Source organism: Mobula birostris, chromosome 5 (genome assembly GCF_030028105.1).
Source record: "Mobula birostris isolate sMobBir1 chromosome 5, sMobBir1.hap1, whole genome shotgun sequence".
NCBI lineage: Eukaryota > Metazoa > Chordata > Chondrichthyes > Myliobatiformes > Myliobatidae > Mobula > Mobula birostris.
The window spans coordinates 194,541,812-194,568,627 of record NC_092374.1 but is presented as its reverse complement, the minus strand read 5'-3'; the positions used below and the strand labels follow the sequence as shown (position 1 = coordinate 194,568,627).

Genomic DNA, 26,816 nt, shown 5'->3' with positions numbered 1-26,816 from the left:
CAGGGTTATGAAAGATAAAGCAGTAGAATGGAATTGTCAAAATGTTCTACTAGGATTCAGTGTTGATTCAATGGGCAAAATGGCTTGAAAATTGTAGAATTAACAAATGATTATTTGATTACTCTGGGCTGGTAGCTCGCGAGAGTTTTGAAGAATGAGGGGAATATCATTGAAACCTACTGAATATCGAACAGTGCAGATAAGTGGGTGTGGAGAGGGGAAGGGTCTAGGACCAGAGGGCACAGCCTCAGAATACAAGGACAACCTGGAGGCCAAGTCACACACACAAAATGCTGGAGGAGCTCAGCAGCATCCATGGAAAAAAAATACAGTCGATGTTTCAGGCCGAAACCCTTCAGCAGGACTGGAGAAAAAAGGATGAGGAGTAGATTTAAAAGGTGGTTCTCTCTTGTTTGTGGAGGCTAAGTCATTGGTTATATTTAAAGCGGAGGTTGATAGGTTCTTGATTAGCAAGGGAATCAAAGGTTTTAGGGAGAAGGCAGAAGAATGAGATTGCGAGGTGAAATAAATCAGTGTTCAAATGGTGAGGCAAATTCGATGGGATGAATGGCCTAATTCTGCTTTTAGGTCTTGTGTCTTAATTGTTGTAGTGTGGAAGAGACATTGGGCTGCAGGAGTAACAAGTGCTATGTTCTGTCTGTGTTTTAGCACAACTTGGGAGCACTTCACGGCGCACAATGGCTGAGAACGACGTGGACAATGAGCTCTTGGATTACGAAGATGACGAGGTGGAGAACCAGGCAGCCGGCGACGCCTCAGAGGCGCCCCTGAAGAAGGACGTGAAGGGCTCCTACGTGTCCATACACAGCTCGGGTTTCCGAGACTTCCTGCTGAAACCAGAGCTGTTGCGTGCAATTGTTGATTGCGGTTTTGAGCACCCCTCTGAAGGTACCTAATGGCGGGACACCTTCCATTGCAAGGGCCAGAGTGAGTCACAGACAGGCATCTGAACAAGATCTCTGGCAGCTTTATCGATTTCCCACTGTGGGGGAGGATAGTTCTCTTGTTACATACTATCATTTTATCAAAAATAATTGGTTAAATGCTTAAAGCTGTAATCTGCCGGGCTTTGGACTGAGACCTGGAAAGTGGGGAGAGCCTCAATAATTCTTCTGTAACCAGCAAGCATAGAGCAAGCTGAATGGCCTAGCTCTCTGCTATTAATTGTTCTCATTGTAAATCCAATCTCCAAACTAAAGATGTCCCAAAGTTCCAACACAATTTGAAAGGATGGTCAAGGAGGTGTGTAGTGTGTTGCCATTTGTTAGTTGGGGGATTGAGTTCAAGAGTCTTGAGGTAATGTTGCAGCTCTAAAAGACTCTGGTTAGACCACACTTGGAGTATCGTGTTCAGTTCTGGTCACCTCATTATAGGAAGGCTGTGGAAGACTTAGAGAGGGTGCAGAAGAGGTTTGTTTATTTATTTAGCAATAAGTTGTACAACAGGGGAAGGGGAGGGGGGAATGTCGACTCAGACCATGAGAGGCCTGCATCGGGCATTTTCATGCCTTACAGGGTGCAGATTAGATGTCTGTGTGGGGCGATACTCCTTGCACAGACACTAGAGCAATGTGTAGTTAAGTGCCTTGCTCAAGGACACAAACATGTTGACACAGCTGAGGCTTGAACTAGCAACCTTCAGATCACTAGACGAATGCCTTAACCACTTGGCCACATGCCCACGTTCCCCCTCCCTCCCCTCCCTGTAGGACAGGCCTTTCCAGCCCGAAGAGCCATGCCACCCAGTAACCCTGGCCTAATCACAGGATGATGTATAGTGACCAATTAACCTGCTAACTGGTTGATCTTTGGAATGCGGGGAGGATGTACAAACTTCTTACATGCGGCACCGCAAATGAACTCTGACCTCCACTCGGTTAGTGCTTTTACAGCTACACTACTGTGGTGCTGCCTGGATTAGAGAACATGTTTCATGAGGATAGATCGAATGAGATAGGGTTTTTCTCTTTGGAACAAAGGAGGATAAGAGGTGACTTGATAGAGGTGTGTGTGGCCTCCGTCGGTCGTGATCGACCATGGATACTGCGCCTCTGGAGTGGCCTCTCCAGGGCGCAAGCCAGGGCAGAGTTGATATGGAGACCTGTCTGCTGCCCATGCAGTGGGACCACCCCCCACCCCCCCACCTCCATGCTGATGACAGGTCCAAAGGGATGACGAAGGTCGATACAGTTTGGTGCCAGCAGCATCGCAGGAGTTGCTGTGCCGGTGCTGGCTACAGCAGTCAGCCGCCTTCGGGACTCCGACTCCGGATTTTTCCTTGGGGTTTACTCCCAAAGCCCTTCCCGTGAGCGGGTATAGCCGCAAGGCAGCGGAGGTTTGAAATCAGAGTTTTCCCCTCTCCTAGATGAGCTGCCATCCGTGGTTAATGAGCCCCATCTGCCCTGAGATAGAGGTGTATAAAATGAAAATTTAATTTAATTTAGAGATACAGCATGGTAACAGGCACTTCTGGCCCAAGAGATCTGCACTGCAATCATGACCAATTAACCTGTAATTACTAACCTGTATGTCTTGAGCTGTGGAAGGAAACTTCACACGATCACAGGGAGAACATACCAACTCCTCAATGGCAGGAATTGAACCTGGGTCACTGGTGCTGTAGTAGCATTATGCTAATCATTGAAGCACAGATAGCGTCAAAAATGATGGGAGGAATACCAGGGCAGGGTACATTACTGGCATTGATGTGCTGCGAGGGAATGCAGTGAATCTGCAGTACAATGAACGTAGGGAAAGTCATATCCTGATTGATTTTAATGTGCACGTAATGAGTAAAGTATATTCTTGGAAAATGAAGTCTTGTCACCCATTAGATTTGGGTGCCAAGTGTGAGTCAATGAGAAAAATATTATCAGGCTTGTTTTAATCCAGTAGTCTTCTTATTTTTTCCCACTCTGTAGCTTCATCTTGTATCTTCCTGCCATTTCAGAGCATTGCCTCTTGACATTCTGTTCAAGATGGCGCCACTGAACAATGATTCTTTTTGTGACATCTTTTAGATAGCAAATCTGTTCAATTATTTCTCTTTTTCTACAACTTCCACTTTTCTTTTAGTTTTGTTTGTGTTACGGACACTGCTGGAGCATATGATATACAGTTTGGAACTTGATCAAAGGATCCAGCACTATGCTGTGAATGGAGACCTGCCTCGTAGAAATTAGAGATCAGGTGGGGTGGGGGGCGCTGAAAAGGTCTGAGAACACAAGCTGGCTCCCAGCGGAGGCGGTCAGCAGCTAGTTTGGTAGCCAGGGCAACGGCATAAGGACCCGGGTCGGCAGTCACTCTTTACGGGAGGACTGAGTTCGTGTGGCTGCTCTCCAGATATGCAGACAAAAAGATGATTCCCATGTTCTGAGATTTATGTGATTATTAGGCTATAGTTTATATTGGTTTCCTTCAGTTTTTTTGGTGTTTTCTTTCTTGTGGGTGACTGGCGGGTGGTGACTTGTTAATTTTTGTGCGTAAGAGTGGGAGCTACTGTTATTCTTTTCTGTGAGTGAGGGGGTCAGGGATTGTTATAGTGGCTGTTTTTTGCTGCAGGGGGATTTTGGGGTCTGCGAGTTTTGTTTCTTTTTTGTGCTGGAGGGAGTTGATGTCTTCTCTTTCTTCAACACCCATGGTCTTTCTGTATTTCATGACTATCTGGAGAAGGCAAATTTCAGAGTTGTATTGTACACACACACTTTGACAATAAAATGAACCTTAAAGCCTTTGATCTTACCTTCACCAGACATTCCATTCCTGGCTCACAAGCACTGTTCTGGTGGTTCATCTTAGCTTTGAAAACCCCTTTATGATATTTGTAAGATCGAAACCACTGTAGACAAGTACCCATAGGCACGCCCTTGGATTTCTCACGATGTTGCAGCTCACTTCATTCTGTGTCACGTTTTAGTGTATGTATGACGATCTCTAATGGGAGGATGCAACGGCATTCAGTGTGCTCTTGGTGAGAGAGAGCTAGCACGTGGTCCGAATGTTAGATATATGGTTTTGATTTGTTGCTTAGTCTTATTATACCCACACATTCAATTCACTGAAATAGATCTTGTAAATTAATGCCTGAATATAATTTGTTGTTGCAAACAAAGAATTTCACGACCAATGAAAGTGCGAATAAACCTGATTCTGATTCTGACCGGAAAGTAGGAGGGGAGCTCTGCAAACATCTGGTAGAGTTGAAAAATCAAAAGTGAGACTTGTTTAGTTTGATCAGGAAACAGCCCTTAACTCATTCTGTCAAGAAGTTCAGTTACAAGGCCTATTTCAGTGAACTGCATGCGTGGGTATAATGATATTAAACCCATGAATGAAAGCACGTCTCCAACATTTGGAACACTTGTAAGCTCTTTGGTCAAGAGGCCACACTTTTAATCTGGCTCCTCTTTACCTCTATTCATTGTCACTTTTGCCTTCCAGTGCAACACGAGTGTATTCCTCAAGCGATTCTGGGCATGGATGTGTTGTGCCAGGCCAAGTCTGGTATGGGAAAGACAGCAGTGTTCGTCTTGGCCACTCTACAGCAGCTCGAACCTGTCACAGGACAAGTGAGTACCCTGTTAGCTGTAGAAATCAGCACTCGCTTGTGTGTAGAGGCTCTCAAAATGATTCGTACAATATCAACAAACTAACTGTGCTAAATGTTAAAGGGAGGGTGCTTTCCCTGGCATGGGAGAAAGTTAAGTGGCAGAAAGGATGTTACTGGTCTGAGGGCTGCAGTTGTAAGGATAGACGGGATAGGCTGGGACTGTTTTCCCTGGAATGAAGTAGCCTTAGAGGGGTTTTAAAATCAAGAGGTGTAGGCGGTCACAGTCTTTCTACTCCCAGTGTGGGGAGCCTAGAACCAAAGCCCAAATTTAAAATGAGGGAGAAGAAATTTAAAAACAATCCAAGGGACAAGGTTTTCCACATACAGGTTTCCCCCACCATCCAAAGGTAGAGCGTTCCTATAAAACGGTTCGTAAGCCGAAATGTTGTAAAGCGAAGAAACAATTACCATTTATTTATATGGGAAAATTTTGTGAGCGTTCACAGACCCAAAAATAACCTATCAAATCATGCCAAATAACACACAAAACCTAAAAAAGCAGTAACATATAGTAAAAGCAGGAATGATATGATAAGTACACAGCCTGTATAAAGTAGAAATACTTTTCCACAATCATTGCCTGAACTGCTCGCCGTAGCGAAAATCTCATGCTAACGCTCTCGGCAGAAACACGGCCCAGGCGCTGTCGGCAAAAACACAGCGCAAGCGCTCTCCAGTAACCTTTAAGCTATGAAGCTGCCAAATCATACCAAATAACACGTAAAAATACACAGCTGATATAAAGTAGAAATAATGTATGTACGGTGTAGTATCACTTACCGTAATTGGTACAGCGCCGAGGACACTGATGGTGTGTTAGACTGAATCGTCAGAGTTTGGGTGGTGCAGTGGCCCCCACCCTCTGGGCAGTGACCCGATACCGATCCGCGAAGCATGCAAGGGTACAGTGGTAGCCGGGAGGCACCCAGCACATCTTTAAGAAAAAAGCCAAAACAAACATGCTAATTAATTAGGGGCTGCCCGGTACGTAATTGTTGGCCCAGATTAGAGGCGATTGCCGATTGCATCGCCTTTGATCTGGGCCGACAATTACATGCTGGGCAGCACCTAATTAATTAGCATGTTTGCTTTGGCTTTTTTCTTAAAGATGTGCTGTGTTCCTCCTGGCTACCACTGCATTCTCCGCGAATCGGTATCTGTCCGCGGCCTAGGAGTTGGGGTGGTGGGACACTGGGATGTCATCTCATCGTTGATCAGAGCAGGCAGCTCATCTTCTCCTATCTCTGCCTGCCTCGATGTCGAAGGTCGAGGTTCGTCGTCTGATGTGGAAGGCTTGAAAAACGACAGTACAGTATGCTTGACTGCTGAGCCTCGCGCATTTTTCTATCATACAGTTCTTTGTAAGGACTCAAACCATCTTGCAAATATGCCGTAAACCGACGGTACCCTTTCAAAATTAAAGTCGTACTTTATCATTACTCATTTGATTTTGATTTTTATCCTTTCCTCTTGCAATTGCATCAACTCTTCATCTATCGGTTCTTGGTCATGGGATGCTAAAACCTCTTCAACATCATCTTCGTCAACTTCCACAAGCCAAACTCACTTTGTCCTTACTTCGTTCACCACGATCAAGACGCTTAATTATGTCTAGTTTTATGCTAAGTGTAACACCCTTACGAGCTCTTGTAGGCTTTTCCGATACCTTAGAACTCATCTTGCTAACAGCTGCTCACAGGCCTGTGTTTAAGCAATGCTGGCGAGAATGCCGTTCCCAGGGAGAGCGGCTGCTCGGGGCACATGCTGATTTTTTTTTCGCGCGCTGCCTTTTTTCGTAACAGTGAGGTTTCGAAAAGCGGGGGACACCTGTGGGGTGTGGTCCATAGTTGGAATGAGCTCTCAGATCCAGTGAGGGGAGCAGGTGTAATAATATTGAAAAGAGTTTTGGAGAGGTGCAATATAGGAACAATTTAAAGGGATAGGGCTAACATTTGCAAATAGGACTAACTTAGATAAGTATCATTGATGGCATGGATGAGTTGGGCTGAAAGGCCTGTTTCTGTGCTGTATGACTATGGATCGCAGACCGAGGATACGGTTTAAGACCTTGACCAGAAATTTCTCGAGCCAGAAAATTAAGGCTGTAAAATTCTCTACCATAGAAAGAGACCAAGCTGCTATGCATTTTTAAGAAGGTGATGGACAGGTTATAGATAGCAGGAATCAGTTGTATTTGGAGATTGTGGGAATATGATATTTAAGTAAAAGATCAGGTATGACTTGTCCCGCAGCTACCTCCTGATTTCAGTGTCCCTGATCAATCCTGGACTCTGGTGCTGACTGTGTGGAGTTTGCATGCTCTTTCACATGGGAAACCCCCACCTCCCCCAACCCCAGCTTCCTCCCACATACTCAAGACCTGTGTTTGGCTTTCTGAATGTTGTCCCTAGTGCAGGTGGGTGGCAAGAGGATCAGGAGGTTCGATGGTTGGGAGGGAGAATAGGTCGCCTGAATGTAAGTGGGCGAGTGGGATTCTGTCTGAGCATCATGATGGACACGAAGGGATGAATGCCCTCCTATTAAGGAAGCATGTAGTGATTATGCATGGCACAGCAGGCTCCAAAGTCCAGGTGGACTGCATCCGTTCCTGTTTTTCTAGGCATGAAATACACATTTGTCTGTAACCACCCCAAGATTCCCATTGCTCCCTTACCTGCAAGTCATATCAAATCTCATAAAATACAACCCCCTGAGTTGGAATAGTGGTTCCTGAACTCTATCTCAGAAGACCATAAAACAGGAGCAGAATTAGACATTTTGGCCCATCAAGTCTGCTCCGCCATTCAATCATGGCTGAACCTTTTTTCCCTTCCTTGGCCTTTGATACCATTTATTCATATTTTTCATCTCTTGCGCTATTATTTTGTAGCCTATAGTAATTTCCATGTTTGCACTGTACTGCTACCATAAAACAGCAAACTTCATGATCAAAGAGCGCTATATGAGGTCATCGTACCCTCAGCCATTAAGTTGTACAATGAGTCAACCTCTAATGAGTCACTTGATTAGTTCCAATGGTTCAGACGGGGCAGAGTTTGTTAAGTGTGTCCAGGACGGATTCCTGTCACAGTATGTTGACAAACCAACTAGGGGGAATGCCATACTAGATTGAGTATTAGGTAACAAACCGGGTCAGGTCACAGATCTCTCAGTGGGTAAGCATCTGGGGGACAGTGACCACCGCTCCCTGGCCTTTAGCATTATCATGGAAAAGGATAGAATCAGAGAGGACAGGAAAATTTTGAATTGGAGAACGGCAAATTATGAGGCTACAAGGCTAGAACTTGCGGGTGTGAATTGGGATGATGCTTTTGCAGGGAAATGTACTATGGACATGTGGTCGATGTTTAGGGATCTCTTGCAGGATGTTAGGGATAAATTTGTCCCAGCGAGGAAGATAAAGAATGGTAGGTTGAAGGAACCATGGGTGACAAGTGAGGTGGAAAATCTAGTCAGGTGGAAGAAGGCAGCATACACGAGGTTTAGGAAGCAAGGATCAGATGGGTCTTTTGAGGAATATAAGGTAGCAAGAAAGGAGCTTAAGAAGAGGCTGAGGAGAGCAAGAAGGGAGCATGAGAAGGCCTTGGCGAGTAGCGTAAAGGAAAACCCCAAAGCATTCTTCAATTATGTGAAGAACAAAAGGATGACAGGAGTGAAGGTAGGACCAATTATAGATAAAAGTGGGAAGATGTGCCTGGAGGCTGTGGAAGTGAGCGCGGTCCTCAATGAATACTTCTCTTCGGTATTCACCAATGAGAGGGAACTTGATGATGTGGGGGAACAATATGGCTAAGGTTGATGTTCTGGAGCATGTTGATATTAAGGGAGAGGAGGTGTTGGAGTTGTTAAGATACATTAGGACTGATAAGTCCCTGGGGCCTGACGGAATATTCCCGAGGCTGCTCCATGAGGTGAGGGAAGAGATTGCTGAACCTCTGACTAGGATCTTTATGTCCTCGTTGTCCACGGGAATGGTACTGGAGGATTGAAAGGAGGCGAATGTTGTCCCCTTGTTCAAAAAAGGTAGTAGGGGTAGTCCGAGTAATTATAGACCGGTGAGCCTTACGTCTGTGGTGGGAAAGCTGTTGGAAAAGATTCTTTGGGATAGGATCTATGGGTATTTAGAGAATCGTGGTCTGATCAGGGACAGTCAGCATGGCTTTGTGAAGGGCAGATCGTGTCTAACAAGCCTGATAGAGTTCTTTGAGGAGGTGACCAGGCATATAGATGAGGGTAGTGCAGTGGATGTGATCTACATGGATTTTAGTAAGGCATTTGACAAGGTTCCAGAAGGTAGGCTTATTCAGAAAGTCAGAAGGCATGGGATCCAGGGAAATTTGGCCAGGTGGATTCAGAATTGGCTTGCATGCAGAAAGCAGAGGGTCGTGGTGGAAGGATTACATTTGGATTGGAGGGTTGTGACTAGTGGTGTCCCACAAGGATCGGTTCTGGGACCTCTACTTATCGTGATTTTTATTCACGACCTGGATGTGGGTGTAGAAGGGTGGGCTGGCAAGTTTGCAGACGACACAAAGGTTGGTGGTGTAGTGGATAGTGTAGAGGATTGTCAAAGATTGCAGAGAGACATTGATAGGATGCAGAAGTGGGCTGAGAAGTGGCAGATGGAGTTCAACCCGGAGAAGTGTGAGGTGGTACACTTTGGAAGGACAAACTCCAAGGCAGAGTACAAAGTAAATGGCAGGATACTTGGTAGTGTGGAGGAGCAGAGGGATCTGGGGGTACATGTCCACAGATCCCTGAAAGTTGCCTCACAGGTAGATAGAGTAGTTAAGAAAGCTTATGGGGTGTTAGCTTTCATAAGTCGAGGGATAGAGTTTAAAAGTCGCAAGGTAATGATGCAGCTCTATAAACCCCTGGTTAGGCCACACTTGGAGTACTGTGTCCAGTTCTGGTTGCCTCACTATAGGAAGGATGTGGAAGCAATGGAAAGGGTACAGAGGAGATTTACCAGGATGCTGCCTGGTTTGGCGAGTATGCATTATGATCAGAGATTAAGGGAGCTAGGGCTTTACTCTTTGGAGAGAAGGAGGATGAGAGGAGACATGATAGAGGTATACAAAATATTAAGAGGAACAGATAGAGTGGACAGCCAGCGCCTCTTCCCCAGGGCACCACTGCTCAATACAAGAGGACATGGCTTTAAGGTAAGGGGTGGGAAGTTCAAGGGGGACATTAGAGGAAGGTTTTTTACTCAGAGAGTGGTTGGTGCGTGGAATGCACTGCCTGAGTCAGTGGTGGAAACAGATACACTAGTGAAGTTTAAGTGTCTACTGGACAGGTATATGGAGGAATTTAAGGTGGGGGGGTTATATGGGAGGCAGGGTTTAAGGGTCGGCACAACATTGTGGGCTGAAGGGCCTGTAGTGTGCTGTAATATTCTATGTACTGTAGCTGAGAAGTGATGACCCCCCCCCCCACCGTTTGACTATTTGCGGTAATTTATTTTTTATTCTTTCTTCTTCTCTTCTACTATTTATATCTGTGCACTTGTAATGCTACAGCGACACTGTAATTTCCTTTGGGATCAATAAAGTATCTATCTATTGGTGACAATAAACTTGATATAATAAATAGAAGATAAAAAAAACATCTCGTACCGGACAGTAAGGCTGCTTGCTTTCTTTGTCGAGCTACCTGTATGTTAAACTTTTATGCTTTAGTTACAACCTTATTGACCTTGCCTGTAGCTTTCCATGAGTGTTAACATTTTTGTTTCCCGTACCCTGTCTTGTTAGAGCAGCTGCTGCTTGGAGATATAAATTGTGCATGACATGCCTAAACCTATGTCAGATGCTACCAAGCTTAAACCAGTTTGTGAACCGGCTTCTGTATCAGGGATGGTAATTGTTTATCTGTGGTTAGATTTCAGTCCTGGTGATGTGTCACACTCGAGAACTGGCTTTCCAAATCAGCAAGGAGTATGAGCGCTTCTCAAAGTACATGCCAAGCGTGAAGGTAAGAGAAAACAGTCAAGGACATTTCTCTGAGAGTCATAGAGTGATACAACACAGTCACGAGCACCTCAGCCCAGCTCATTCATGCTGAGCTAGATGCCCACCTCAGTTTGCCCTTGTTTTATCTCGTATCCCATTAACCACTCCTACCTTTGAACTTTGTATTTAAAATGTCTTTTTAGATGTTGTGATGTCACCTGCCTCAGCTGCTTCCTTTGGCAGCTCATTCCACATACCCACCACTCCCCCTGTGGAAAAATTGTCCCTTGGGTCCTTTTTAAATCTTTCACCTCTCATCTTAAATCTAGCTTTTATTTCCCCTTCCCGATAGGGGGTGGGAGTCTGTGCATTCATCCTGTCTGTCATATACCTCTCATGATTTTATGCACCTTATAAGATGATGACCACCTCCTCCCCCCCCCCCCCCCAACCTTCTCCTACTTTCCAAGGAATAAAGTCCGGGCCTTTCCAACATCTCCCCATAACTCAGGCCCTCGAGCCCTGGCAGCATCCTCTCTGCACTCCTCCCAGTTTAATATAATCTTTGTTATAACCGGGTGACTATAAGTATACACAATACTACAAGTGCGGATTTGCCAATATCTTGTACAAATGCACTACAATGTCCTGACTCCTGTACTTGGTGCCCTGACTGATGAAGGCCAGTGTGGCAAACACCACCTTTACCTCTACATGTGATGCCACTTTCTGTGAACTATCTACTTGTACTCCAAAGTTCTTCTTTTCAATGACACTCCCTAGAGCCTGGCCGTTCCTTATACAAGTTATAGCCAGATCTGATATCCCAAAATACAACTCATTGTATTTATCTGAATTGAGAGCCATTTGTCAATCCTCAGATTGCTTACCCAACTGAACCAGATCCCATGGTAATTTTTGTGTTAGTATCATCAGGCAACTTATTAACCTTCTTTGTATATTCACATCCAAATCATCTATATAAGTTAATATACTGGCCTGCACCACTTGTTCCCCAGCTAAGCCTACCCAACTTGAACCTTTCCATGAAGACTGGACTACAGTTGATGCTGTGTAAGTCAGCGTTTGTGAGATTCAGACCCGGCACTGATGAAGCAATGCAGATATGGTTTCCAACTTTGCAGAGAATTCCAGGGAACCAGTCTCCTGATTTGTGCTCTCAACTGCAGAACTGTTCCTGCAAACACTTGTGCATTCTCTGAATGGAAAATACTTCCTAAGCACAGAGTGCTGTATCGTAGACAACACAGACTGGTGTCACTAAGACCTTACAGAATTACAGTGTGGTCATTTTATTTTATCAGAATTCATATCCCTTGTAACATAGGATTGTAAGACAGACAGGTTGTTTCAGATCTGGGAGGATGTTAATTGAAGAGGCAAAGTAGTTATAACTAATAACAAGAAGAAAAACATTTAACAAAAGGTAAAGCCTGTCAGGGACTCCCCTTGAACGACGGCTAGTCTGTAGTACTCAATGTTCCTGATACTATCCATATACCTATCCACACAGAAGTCCAAAGAGTCCTAACCACTCCCCCCGCCCACTAATAACTAAGATAAACAATTCCTTGTGATGATTCTTTTTTTGCCATAACAGCAATTACAGTAAAAGAAGGGAAAAGAGAAAAAAGATTCATGCTGCTCATAGTGGAGTTTATTGTTACGTACACAAGTGCATGTATGCACAGGTACAATGAAAAACTTGCTTGCAGCAGCATCATAGGCAGAGGTAAGCAGCATTCACAAGAAAAGCATAAAACCATAGGACATTGCAGAATTTGGCCATTCAGCTCATCAAGTCTGGTCCACCTTTTGATCATGGCTAATTAGTCCCATTCCCCTGTCATCTCCACTTAATTTTGAAGCCCTTATAAATTAAGTAGCCATCAACCTCTGCTTTATATATACACAATGACTTTGCCTCTACAGCCATCTGTCGTAATTAATTCCACTGCCCTCTAGGTGAAGAAATTTCTCCTAATATCTTTCTGAAGGGATGTCCTTGTATTCTGAATCTGTACACTCTGGTCCTAAGCTCTTCCGCTATTGGAAACATCCTCTGCACTTCCACTATCTAGGCCCTTTGATGTTCAGTAAGTTTCAATAAGATCCCCATCCATTCTTCTAAACCCATAAAAAACATGGTGTACACAAGTATTGCACAAAGGAACACAAATGACAAACAAGTAAGCTGTAGTGCAACGTGTGGTCATAATGTTCCAAAACAGAGGTGGATAGGTTGTCAGGTTATTTCAAGAGCCCAAATGGTTGAAGGGAAGAAACTATTCTTAAACCTGAAGGTGTGGGATTTGTGGGTCTGCCCTACTGTAGCTGTGAGAAAATTGCACAGTGTGCATGTCTCTCTGTATATTCCAGTCTAACCTGTTAATTTCTGACTATCACTACATTTTTAACTTCACTTGCACTGCATGACTTTCCAAGTGGTCATTCGTATGTACAGGCAGTTCATTAATCTGGAATTTGTAACCTGGGGGAGAACCTGTGGTGTTGATCAGTATGGCTTGCAGAGCCTGTTTCCGTGCCATTTGGCTCCATGCCTTGAGGTGTGCTTCCACTCTCATATGGCTCATTCTGAACTGTGGTGACCACCCTCCATCCCCCGCAGGAGGACCAGGCTCACTGGGCTTCTCTTGTCTGCCACAGGTTGCCGTGTTTTTCGGTGGGCTCTCCATTAAGAAGGACGAGGAGCTGCTGAAGAAGAACTGCCCGCACATAGTGGTGGGCACCCCGGGCAGGATCCTGGCACTGGCTCGCAACAAGTCCCTGAACCTCAAGCACATCAAGCATTTCATCCTGGACGAGTGCGACAAGATGCTGGAGCAACTCGGTGAGCTTCCATTTCTTTGAGGGTCCCAATGGCCCGTTCGAGGGGGTGGGCAGCTGAACTGTGCGGGGCAGCTTATCCCAGTAGGTGTGAGTGGTAGTGGGCTGCCTGCTGGGTAGTGTGATGACTTCTTAGAACTTATGAAGAAGATGTAGAGGAGATGGTTCATGGAGAAGGGAAGCTGGCGAGTGGGTGCATGGGAATGTTGGTTGGGTGCTATAGAGTGGTGCCTCCACCTCCTCCACCCTTCTGTAAGGGAGCTAGTAATAAGCCCAATAGGAGCCCGGTTTGACAACATCTGACAGTCAATTTAGACACTCCACTCCAGTGGTAACTCAATGACTAATTCTCAATTGAAAGAATTGAATGAAAGCTCTGGATTTAAAGGGAAGCAGAGAGGCAGGTTTTCCACGTAATAATAGCTTACAAATAACTTGCAAATAACTTATGGAATGACGAGTCCTGATGAAGTTTCTCTGTCCAAAATGTCGTCTGTTTATTCCCCTCCATATATGTTGCCTGGCTCACTGAGTTCCTTCAGTGTTTTGTGAGTGTTGCTCAACATTTCTAGCATTTGCAGAGCCTCTTGTGTTTAACATTCGGACAGGTACCTGATTTGAAAGGTTCAGAGGAATATAGGACAAGCATGGGTTGGCATGGACGAATTGAGCTGAAGGGCCTGGAGTTTCATGTTCTCTAACTTTGTGACTATGACCAGAAGACTGGGGAGAAAGGTTAGGAGGTTTGAAGAGATGAAGGCTGCGGAGAGCATTAGGCAGTCCCAATACAGTCGAGGGGCTTCCCGTTCCCACCTGATTTCCAGTAGTGTCTGTTTGGAGTTTGCTCCTTCCCTCTGAGACAGCATGGGGTCTCCCTGGTTACTCTGAAACGCACGTTGGTTGGCTGCAAAATGTTCCCCGTGTCTAATATCAGAGGGCATGCATTTAAGGTAAGGGTGGGGGGCTAAATTTAGAGGAACTGTGACAGACAAGCTTTTTTTTTTAAACTCAAGAGAATGGTGAGTGCCTGGGACTCACTCCCTGGGGTGGCGGTGGAGGCAAATTCGGTAGAGGAGTTTAAGAGGCTCTTAGAAAGGGACATGAATGTGCGTGATACGGACATTGTGAAGGCAGAAGGAATTAGTTTATTTGGCATTTGATTGCTAATGTAATTAGTTCATTTGGCATTTGATTGCTAATGTAATTAGTTCAGCACAACATCGTGGGGCGAACATTGTTCCTGTGCTGTACTGTTCTATTTGAGAGGTAGAATTGCAGGCCATTAATGGCAATGTGGACAGGGCATCCTACCCTGGGATTGGACTGATTGTGTATGTGGTGGGTGGGAGGGAGGAAAAGGCTTGTTTTGCTGCTGCTCTGTTGTTGTTCTGTGGGCATTCTATGTTGGTCCAGAATGTGTGGCAACAATTGCAGGCCACCCCCAACACATCCTTGGGTTGTTGGTTGTTAATGCAAATGATGCATTTCACTATCTCATTGACGATCATGTAATAATTAGAAGAATCTGAACCACTATAGGGTTAGTGCAGGAATTTCAGATTAGACTGAATAGAGTGAAATGCGCTTCTGCTTATGAAATACAGGAGTGCAGCTCACATATGCAGTACATTGCAGCCTTTCACATTGAATGTGCAAAACTAATTTTTTTTTCCCACTGTCCTCTCTCCCATGTGCTGCTGTTTTTCAGACATGCGTCGAGATGTCCAGGAAATCTTTCGCATGACCCCTCATGAAAAGCAGGTCATGATGTTCAGTGCCACCTTAAGCAAGGAGATTCGTCCAGTTTGCCGCAAGTTCATGCAAGATGTAATTATACTTCTAGCTTTTTGTTTCTCGGCCTTGATTGCCTCCATCTTACGCTGGCCAGTACCATCTGACGCAGGCAGCCTCTTGGAAGCAGATCCAAAAGAAAAAATAACTTCCTCAGAGGCAGTCAGATTGAGCTTAGGTTAGAGGAGGCAGATGCTTGGTTTTTCTTTCCTGAGTGAGAAGCCACCAGATGCGGAAGACATTACGGGAAGAACGCCCCCCAACCTCCTTTACAAGTTGCCGGTCACACAAGGTAGATAGAGACAGGTCCCCTCCCCAGCCGTCACAGGGTAGGTGCAGTGAAACGAAAGAGGCAAAAGGCTTTTTGATAAAGTATCAAGCGTAACATGCAGGCGGAACTCATTATATTCATTGACATCAGTGCCACCACCCATCTCCTCCTGCCCTTAGGAAGGTGACCCGTTTTCCCTGCAGCTAGTCTAGTGCACTAGTTATTTGCCAGATCCTGCCTATGTAACTCAAACCTGAGAGCCCACAAAGAAACTCAAATGGGATACTTTTTAAATTGAAATTTAATTCACTGAGCTACATTGTTGGAGCTTATCTGGGGGTAAAAAAAAAAAATTGGAGTGTGGCTGACCCCCATCAACAGCAGCTCGCTTCCCCCCCCACCACCATTCCCTCTCCATCCCAAACACGTGCAGTTCCCCTCCGCCCCGTCTGCTCTGTGACACTGAACAAGAGGAGTTTGGGAGTGCAGTCCACTGATTTCCAGGGTCTCTCAGTGTTCCCGGAAGACCTTGCGAAAGACCGCACTGTCCTTCCCACTGCCCCTGTCCCAAGCCCACCACTTCCACCACCCCTCCCCCAACCCCTTCTCCTCCCAAAGCAGCAGAATACCTTTGGCCACTGTGGCGGGCGAGAGCGGATGTGGATGGCGGGGTCCAGACAGCAGGCAAGAAGCCCCTGGTGAGGATCGACTCCTACAGCCCGAGGGGCCCTCGAGCCGAGAAGGAGGACCAAGCACCCAGACGGCCGGGCATTCTATCCTTTTGATGTTTTGGCGTTTCTCTTGTTGTGGCCTTTGTGGGAGGGAGGATTTGGGGAGGCAACGATACGTTCAAGGGTCAAAGCCATTGCCTTGAGGATTCTGGGAATGCTGGCTCTGACAGGGATGGTGGTAAAGGGGAGCTACAATCTGGCAACTTGGGATGAGTGACATGACTTTAGAAACTGTTGTAATTGAAGGACAGTGTCCCTGTTGCTGGATTGGGAAAGGTAATGAAAATTGTAAGAGCTGCAGGAATCCATCAGACTATTGTGAAATACATTCTATAGAAACCCTCTTAATCCGTCCATTTCTCTTAATGCTGACCTAATATCTTTCTGTACAATCTCATTTTTTTTCTGATGGCACAGTGATGCCTGGGGTCCCATTTCACTCCTGAGTTATTTTTGCTGGCATGCCCCTCCTATTCATACTCCTTCTCCAGATGCTCTGACACAGTAGTGGTAAATTGTTGCACCACACATGATCTTGATATTTCAGTTTATTTAATTTCCCTGCTAAAACACCTCTAAGCTCTTTTGACTTTTCCAAGAATCGGAGCAAATCACTAACTTGCAAAGAGAATTATAATTTCTTGTCCACCTTTTTCTTTGAAAGGCTTGGTGATTGTGATTTGGGGACCATCCTTGTCTCGTGCTGTGTCACTTCTAAATCAGTAAGGGACAATCCAGTGGGTGGTAGTGCCTTTGGCCATGAATTCCACTGAGAGCCTGGGGTTTATGCCCCGATTTACATACCAGACTGGTTGCATCACCGTCTGGTACAGAGCAGCCATTGAACAGGATCAGAAAAAGCTGCAGCAAGTTGTAAATTCTGCCAGCTCAATCATGGGCACTAGCCTCTCCAGAATCAATGATAGCTTCAAAAAACCGTAAGACATAGGAGCAGGTTTAGGCCATTTGGCCCATCGAGTCTGCTCCACAATTCAATCATGGCTGATCCTTTTTTTTTCCCCTCCTCAGCCCCACTCCCTGGCCTTCTCCCCGTAACTTTTGATACCATGGCCAATCAAGAGCCTATTAATCTTTGCTTTGAATACACTCAACGACCTGGCCTCCACAGCTGCCTGTGGAAACAAATTCCACAAATTCGCCACCCTCTGGCTAAAGAAATTTCTCTGCATTTCTGTTTTAATTGGATGCCCTTCCAAGTGAGGCTGTGCCCTGTTGTCCTAGATTCCCCCACCATGGGAAACATCCTTTCCATACCTACTCTGTCTAGGCCTTTCAACATTCAAAAGGTTTTTATGAGATCCCCCCCCTTAACCTTCTAAATTCCAGCAAGTGCAGGCCCAGAGTCATCAAACGTTCCTCGTATGATAACCGTTTAATTCCCAGAATCGTCCTTATGAATCTCCTCTGAACCCTCTCCAGTGCCAGCACATCTTTGCTTAGATGAGGAGCCCAAAACTGTTCACAGTACTCAAGGTGAAGCCTCACCAGTGCCTTATAAAGCCTCACCATCTATCTCTGCTCTTGAATTCTAGAAAATAGTCTGCACATTTATTTCTACTACTGAAGTGCATGACCTTGCATTTTCCAACGTTGTATTTCATTTGCCACTTTCTTGCCCATTAAGTTCTTCTACAGCCTTCCTGCTTCTTCAATGCTACCTGCTCCTCCACCAATCTTCGAATCACCTGCCAACTGAGCAACAAAGCCATCTATTCCATCATCTTAATCATTTATATACAGCATAAAAAGAAGCAGTCCCAACACGGACCCCTGCGGAACACCACAAGTCACTGGCGGCCAACCAGAAAGGGATCCTTTTATTCCCACTCGCTGTCTCCTACCAATCGGACAGTGTGCTATCTATGCCAGTAAACTTCTTGTAATATGACGGGCTCTGAACTTCGTAAGTAGCCTCCCGTGTGGCACCTTGTCAAAGACCTTCTGAAAGTCCAGGTATACAACATCCACTGCATCCCCTTTATCTGATTTGTCATCTCCGTGCAGGATTCCAGCAGATACGTCAGGGAAGATTTCCCCTTAAGGAAACCATACTAGCTTTGCCCTATCATATCCTGTGTCACCAAGTACATCATAACCTCATCCTCAATAATTGACTTCAAAATCTTCTCAAATACTGAGATCAGGCGAATTTCCTTTCTTCTGCCTTCCTCCTTTATTAAAGAGTGGAAGTTCATCTAGGGTGCAGTTCATCTGATCCAGGTGACTTTGCACCTTTGGGTCTTTCAGCTTTTTGAGCACCTTCTCCCTTGTAATAGTAACTGCACTCACTTCTCTTCCCTCTCATCCTTCAACACCTGACGCACTGCCAATGCCTTCTACAGTGAAGACTGGTGCAAATTATTCATTTAGTTCATCTGCCACCTCTTTGTCCCCATTATTATTTCTCCGACCTCATTTTCAATCGGTCCTATATCCATTCTCGTGCTTGAAAAAGCTTTTTCTATCCACCTTGATGTTGTTTACTAGCTTGCTTTCAAATTTCATCTTTTCCCTCCTAATGATTCTTCTAGTTGCTTTCTGTAGGTTTTTAAAAGCTTTCCAATCCTATATAACCATATCCTCTGTCTTCCTGCTAATTTTTGTTTTGGTGTATACACTCTCTTTACTCAGTCACGTTGTACTATTTTGTCATTTGGGTATTTCTTTGTTTTTGAAATACATCTATTCTCTTTTTTCCTAGAAACTCAAGCCATTGCTGCTTTGCTGTCATCCCTGCCAGTATCTCCTTCCAATTTACTTTGGCCAACTCCTCTCTCATACCACTGTATTTTCCTTTACTCCACTAAAATACTGCACGTTATTCTTTACTTTCTCCCTATCAAATTTCAAGTTGAACTCAATCATATTGTGATCACTGGCTCCTAAGGGTTCCTTTGCCTTAAGATCCCTAATTGCCTCCAGTTCATTACATAACATCCAATCCAGTATAGTTGATGCTCTAGTAGGCTGAATGTCAACTGCTCTAAAAAGCCATCTCTTAGGCATTCAACAAATTCACTCTCTTGAGATCCATTACCAACCTGATTTTTCCAATCTATCTTCATGTTAGATCTCCCACGACTATCATAACATTGCCCTTTTGACACGCCTTTTCTATTTCCCATTGTAATCTGTAGTCCACATCCCAGCTACTACATTTGTATTTGGAGGTTTGTATATAAATGCCACTTACTCTTGCAGTTTCTTAGCTCGACACACAAGGATTCAACATCTTCCAATCCTATGTCACATCTTTCTACTGATTTGATGCCATTCTTTATCAATAGAGCCACACCACCCGCTCTGCCTACCCTCCTATTCCTCTGATATAATGTGTAACCTTGGACATTCAGCTCCCAGCTACAACCATCCTTCAGCCATGATTCAGTGATGGCTACAGCATCATAACTGACAATCCGTAAAAGTGCAACAAGATTATCCTCTTTACTTGATATACTTCATGCATTGAGATATAAAACGTTGAGTACTGTATTTGCTACCCCTTTTGATTCTGCATCCTTAAATGCACTGATTCTCACCCTGCTAGCTGCAATTTTGTCCTATCTTTCGCTTGACCTTCCTGTCAGTCTGGCTGCACGCTACCTTTGCTTTTTTTTAAACCATCTATCCTTTCCTGAGTCGCTTTGCTCTGGTACTCACCCCCTGTCAAATGTTTAAACCCTTCCTAACAGTTTAAACAAACCTGTCTGCGAGAATATTGATCCCCGCGGGTTCAGGTGCAACCCATCACTTTTGAATGCTGTATGTCATACCTCCCTCAGAAGAGATCCCAATGATCCAAGAACCTGAGGCCCTGTCCCCTGCACCAGTTTCTCAGGCACATATTAATCTGCCAAATCATCCTGTTTCTACCCTCACTGACGCATGTAGAATAATTACTCAGCCAGTCTGTTGCGGCTGTGGGAAATAACAGGTAGTTAAATACTATTCAAAACTGAGTCTTGAACTTGCAAAACCATGATTGATGAATTAGCGAGTAGGAGTAGGTCCTTAAACTTTGTCAATCAGACCTTAAATCATAAAAGCAGTATTAGGCCATTTGGCCCATCAAATCTGCTCTGTCATTTGATCATGGATGATTTACTTTCCCTTTCAACCCCCATTTTCCTGCCTTCTCCCTATAAACTTTGAGGCCCAAGAATCTATCAACCTCTGCTCCAGTCTCTTCAGCCATCTGTGAAAATGAGCTCCACAGACTCACCACCCGGTGGCTAAATAAATTTCTCTTCATCTCTGTTTGAAAGGGACATCCTTGTATACTGAGGCTGTGCACTTTGGTCCAAGATTGGAAACTTTGCCGCTATAGAATCATCCTCTCCATGTCCACTCTGTCACAGCCTTTCAATATTTGTTGGTTTCATTGAGATTCCCCCCCCCCCCCAATTCATCTAAACTCCAGTGAGTAAGGGCCCAGTGCCATCAAATACTCCTCGTGTTAACTCTTTCATTACAGGATCATTCTCATAAACCCCCCATGGAACTTCCCTGCTGCCAGGACATCTCTGTTTAGATGATGGGGCCCAGAACTGCTCACAATAAAGTGTGGTCTGACCAATGACCATAAGATATAAGAGCGAGGGCAGGCCATTCAGCCCATCGAGTCTGCTCTGCCATTCAATCATGGGCTGATCCAATTCTTCCAGTCATCCCCACTCCCCATACCCTTTGATACCCTAGCTAATCAAGAACCTATCTGTTTCTGCTTTAAATACACCCAATAACATGGCCTTCGCAGCCACTTGTGGCAACAAATTCCACAGATTTACCACCCTCTGCATCTCAGTTCTAGATGGACGTCCTTCAATCCTGAAGTCGTCCCTTCTTGCCCTAGAATCCCCTATCATAATCTAATCTGTCAAGGCCTTTTAACATTTGGACTGTTTCTATGAGATCCTCCCTCATCCTCCTGAACTCCAGGGAATACAGCCCAGGAGCTGCCAGACATTCCTCATACGGTAAACCTTTCATTCCTGGAATCATTCCCGTGAATCTTCTCCGACCCCTCTCCAATGTCAATATATCCTTTCTAAAATGAGCCCAAAACTGCACACAATACCCCAAGTGTGGTCTCACGAGTGCCTTATAGAGCCTCAACATCACAGCCCTGATCTTATATTCTATACCTCTAGAAATGGATGCCAACATTGCATTCGCCTTTTTCCCCACTGACTCAACCTGGAGGTTAATCTTTAGGGTATCTTACACAAGGACTCTCAAGTTCCTTTGTATCTCTGCATTTTGAATTCTCTCCCCATCTAAATAATAGTCTGCCTGTTTATTTCTTCCACCAAAGTGCATGATCATATACTTTTCAACATTGTATTTCATTTGCCACTTCTTTGCCCATTCCCTAAACTATCTAAGTCTCTCTGCAGGCTCTCTGTTTCCTCAACACTACTCACTCCTCCTCCACCTATCTTTGTATCATTGGCAAATTTAGCCACAAATCCATTATTCCATAGACCAAATCACTGACATATATCCTAAAAAGTAGTGGTCCAAACACCAACCTCTGTGGAACTCCACTGGTAACTGGCAACCAAGCCATAATAGGATCCCTTTATTCCCACTGTTTTTTCTGCCAATCAATCAATGCTCCACCCACGCTAGTAACTTCCCTGTAATTCCATGGGCTGTTATCTTGCTAAGCAGCCTCATGTGCGGCACCTTGTCAAAGGCCTTCTGAAAATCCAAGTACACCACATCTACTGCATCACCTTTGTCTACCCAGCTTGTAATTTCCTCAAAAAATTGTAGTGGGTTAGTCAGGCAGGATTTTCATTTCAGGGAACCATTCAGGCTTTGGCCTATCTTGTCATGAGCCTCCAGGTACTCCATAATCTCATCCCTAACAATCGATTCCAACAACTTCCCAACCACTCATGTCAGACTAATGGGTCTATAGTTTCCCTTTTGCTGCCTCCCACCCTTCTTAAATAGCGGACTAACATTTACAATTTTACAGAAATCCGGTACAATGCCAGAATCGATTGATTCTTCAAGGATCACTGTTAATAGCTCTACAATCTTTCTAGCTGCTTCCTTCAGAACCCAAGGGTGCATTCCATCAGGTCCAGGAGATTTATCCACTCTCAGACAAATAAGCTTCCTAAGCACCTTCTCAGTTGTAATTTTCACTGCACGTACTTAATTTCCCTGACACTCCTGAATGTCCGGTATACTGCAGGTGTCTTCCACTGTGAACATTGATGCAAAATACGCATTCAGTTCCTCTGCCATCTCTGTGTCTCTCATTACAATATCTCCAGCGTCATTTTCTATTGGTCCTATATCTATCCTCAACTCCCTTTTACCCTTTATATACTTAAAAAAAAAAGCCTTTGGTATCATTTTTGATATTAGTCGCCAGGTTCCTTTAATAATTCCTTCCTAATGACCTTCTTAGTTTCCTTCTGAAAGTTTTTAAAAGCTTCCCAATCCTCTTTCTTCCCACTAGCTTTGGCTTCCTTGTATGCCCTCTCTTTTGCTTTTACTTTGGCTCTGACTTAATTTGTCAGCCATGGTAGACAATAGACATTAGGTGCAGGAGTAGGTCATTCGGCCCCTCGAGCCAGCACTGGCATTCACTGTGATCATGGCTGATCATCCACAGTCAGTACCCCGTTCCTGCCTTCTCCCCATATCCCTTGACTCCGCTATCATTAAGAGATCTATCTAACTCTTTCTTGAAAGCATCCAGAGAATCGGCCTCCACTGCCTTCTGAGGCAGAGCAAATTCCACAGATCCACAACCCTCTGGGTGAAAAAGTTTTCCCTCAACTCCGTTCTAAATGGCCTACCCCTTATTCTCAAATTGCGGCCTCTGGTTCTGGACTCCTCCAACATCGGGAACATGTTTCCTGCCTCTAGCGTGTCCAATCCCTTAATAATCTTATATGTTTCAATCAGATCCCCTCTCATCCTTCTAAATTCCAGTGTATACAAGTCAAGTCGCTCCAATCTTTCAACGTATGACAGTCCCGCCATCCCGGGAATTAACCTCGTGAACCTACGTTGCACTCCCTCAAAAATGCAAGAATGTCCTTCCTCAAATTTGGAGACCAGAACTGAACACAATACTCCAGGTGTGGTCTCACCAGGGCCCTGTACAAATGCAGAAGGACCTCTTTGCTCCTATACTCAACTCCCCTTGTTATGAAGGCCAACATACCATTAGCTTCCTTCACTGCCTGCTGTACCTACATGCTTACTTTCAGTGACTGATGAACAAGGACACCTAGATCTCGTTGTATTTCCCCTTTTCCTAACTTGACACCATTCAAATAGTAATTTGCCTTCCTGTTCTTCCCACCAAAGTGGATAACCTCACATTTATCCACAGTAAACTGCATCTGCCCACTCACCTAACCTGTCCAAGTCATCCTGCATTATCACAACATCCTCCGCACACTTCACACTGCCACCCAGCTTTGCATCATCTGCAAATTTGCTAATGTTACTTTTAATCCGTTCATCTAAATCATTAATGTAGTGTCCTTCTTCCATTCAAAAATTTCTTCTTATTTGAAATACATCTGTCTTGCACTTCCTTCATTTTTCGCAGAAACTCCAGCCATTGCTGTTCTGCTGTCCTTCCTGCTAGTGTCTCTTTCCAGTCAACTTCGGCCAGTTTCCCTCTCATGCCATTGTAATTTCCTTTATTCCACTGAATAAACACATAGTGACATATAAAGCCTCAGCATTATATCTTTGCTTTTATGATGTAGCCCTCTCGAAATGAATGTTTTTCTATGCCAGATGCACAAAATCCTCAATGCCACCCCCCCCCCCCACCCCAGTCTTTCAATGATCTTTCTCCTTCCTCTTTAGGTACCTCACTCGTGCACCCAGCAGATTTAGAAATATTCATCACCAAGAAAGATCCCTTTTGCTTGAACAGTGTTATGTGAAGCCATGCATTAAAGGCAAGGGTTTGGATTATTTTCAGAGCAGGAAGAGGAACTAAAGCCCTGCTCATTCTTTCATGACCTTTGGAGCTCCATTCTTTTGGAACTTGTTCATTGTCTACAGCCTGCCCAAGCTTGAACAGTGTGGGAGGGATGAACATCACTGACATTTCTGATGGTTTTTATCCTCCTGCTTTACTGGAAACAAAATCTCCCGTGTTTTCTCTGTGGAATCAACACTGTCCGAATTTTACCCCCCTAGTACATGCCCACTGAACTTTTTCTCCTTCTGTACAAAGTTGATGCTTAGCTGCTGGGCTTTTCTGGCCTTTATAGCAGGTTTCCTTCTTGTTTTAAGGAGCCACAACAGACTTTGTTTTTTCATCTGAAAATTGTTTGTGGGATTTTGCAAACCGGATGGGAAGACCTCAGACATTCCTTTCAGTGCTACACATATGAGGTCTCCTGTTGGGAATGGGCAAGGAGGAGGTGTTGCATCTTCTTCCACCAAGTGATTTCTCTATAGACCATTCACTCCTGTATTAATGTTTGAAGGCTTGGGCATAATGTATGTCTTTTTTTAAAACATACTTATGTATTACATTAAGTATGCTGCATGGAGGCAAGCTGCTGGACCTGTGGTCATTGGTTAGCAGGAGCCCATAAGATGTAGGAACAAAATTAGGCTATTTGTCCCATTGAGTCTTCTCCATCATTGTATCACAACTAGTATTTTTTCTCCAACCCATACACTGTCCTCCCCTTAATCTCCTTACCAAGCATGAATTTTTCCATCTCTGCTTTAAATGCACACAGTGACTTGGCCTCCACACCGTAGATCCATAGATGAAGGGGGACTGAGACAAAAGAGGAATTCCATAGACTCACACATCTGCCCCCACACCCACCCTCTGGCTGAGGATATTCCTCCTTGCCTCAGACCCCTTCACTCTGAGGCCGGCCCCTTGGAGCTCCCTCGAACACCAGGGCAGAGAGCCAGGTAAGGGGATTGAGACGGACAATGTGGAGTATCCCTGAGTACTATTACCCCTTGTAACCCCCATATCCCTCTGCTTCATCGTGACCTATCCTGCTGCCTCTCTGATACCGATTACCTTGGTAGCCAGTACCAGTGATTTAAGGGGCCACCTCACTTTACAGGAATTGCCCTAGGCTTTAACCACTCCTTCAGCATGAGTGCAGAGGTGCCAAGTGTGAGCAGATCAAACACGTGTGAAGTTAATACTACACACCCTTGTCTACCATTAAATATTTCCCGATCCTTTGCTTATTGTTTGGTTGCCCTGGAGATGAATGGAGTATCTGCTTCCTTGGATGCTTTGTTTCTTTGGAGATGATCACAATGTTTGCTGTCTGGATAATGGTTTGTACATTGCCTGCTCCTCATTCTCCTTCAGCTCAGCAGTCAAATGTCCTACCTAAAAGTTCCTGCCCATGAAAACTCAAGGACCCTCCTCACTGGCCATGGAATAGTTTCCTGGATTTTGTTTCTGTTTTCCTCTCCCAATGCATCCTCCACTCTCCTGGTGTTCGCTGAATGGGGATGTAATACATCAGAGTGGAAACTTTAGTTGGCTACAAGCCATTCTCCCCCCACTCCCAGATTATAAACATGTGCTTAATAGACACCCACATACAAAGAAGCTGCCCTTTCATTAAATTCTGAAGTCCAAAATATGTACAAACATAGTTCCATCAAGCACCAGAACTTTCTCCCTTTCACCAGTTACAGTAATTTTTTTTCTCTTCTTATCAGCTTGCTAAAGAAGAACAATTACTATGTTTGTATAAGTAATAAGGGGGAGAGGCTGTTTTGCCATTCAAAAGGTCTGCTTTTCTTGCCATTCACAGCATTGGGAAGGGGTGGTTATCAGTTTCAACGTCTAGTAACTTTGCATAGTTTCTAATGTGAATGAAATTGACTTTACCAGGGTAATGCAGGAGGGTAATCAGATGCAGGAGGAGGAAGGGGTATTGCACATAAACCCAGTCTGGGAACCAGTTGCGCTCAGCAGCCCGTTTCTGTGCTGTGACCCTTGAGTCAGAACGTGTCAGCGATGAAACCCTTTTAACTAGAGATGTATAATTTGTATTACTTACAAAGTATGTACATTTAATTTACCGTATGTTCTGGTTTGCTTAACTCGAAGGACAAAACAATCTTTTTCAAACTCTTTGATTTCCTTAACTCAGTTTCCATACATTGGACCAGGTCCCGGGGGGGTTGTCGATAGCATTTCTCTCCACTCTGTGGCTTTGCTGAATGTTTGTTATTCCCCAGCTCCCCCCATCTCCACTTTATTCTTTCCTCCCTCCATCATCAGGCTGGGGGCAGTGGTGAGTGGCGTGAGGCACCCCCTCCCACCACAAGCCACTGTTAGCTATGTGAGCAGGCACCTCGGTCAATGCCACCCTTGCTCTAAACAGCCATCCTTGAGATGCCAGTCAGTGGTCCTGGGTATAAGATGAACACTTGATCCACCTAACCCAAACTTAAGAGTGAAGATCTCCAGTGTTTTTATGCCCAATCATCGCTGTGAAGGTTTGCCATTGAAGCCAGAAATGATTTGAGAGGCACTTT

General features: G+C 44.7%; 1 protein-coding gene across 1 annotated transcript in view; it reads left to right on the top strand.

Annotated features, from left to right (window-relative positions):
* ddx39b (DEAD (Asp-Glu-Ala-Asp) box polypeptide 39B) overlaps positions 1-26,816 on the top strand; it is a 52,196-nt gene that overhangs the window by 2,892 nt on the left and 22,488 nt on the right. Inside the window, exons 2-6 of the mRNA XM_072259224.1 lie at positions 670-909; positions 4,461-4,588; positions 10,534-10,626; positions 13,293-13,476; positions 15,181-15,299. Of these exons, the coding sequence (XP_072115325.1) occupies positions 699-909; positions 4,461-4,588; positions 10,534-10,626; positions 13,293-13,476; positions 15,181-15,299 (735 nt within the window). The 5' untranslated portion in view covers positions 670-698. The remainder of the gene's footprint in view (positions 1-669; positions 910-4,460; positions 4,589-10,533; positions 10,627-13,292; positions 13,477-15,180; positions 15,300-26,816) is intronic.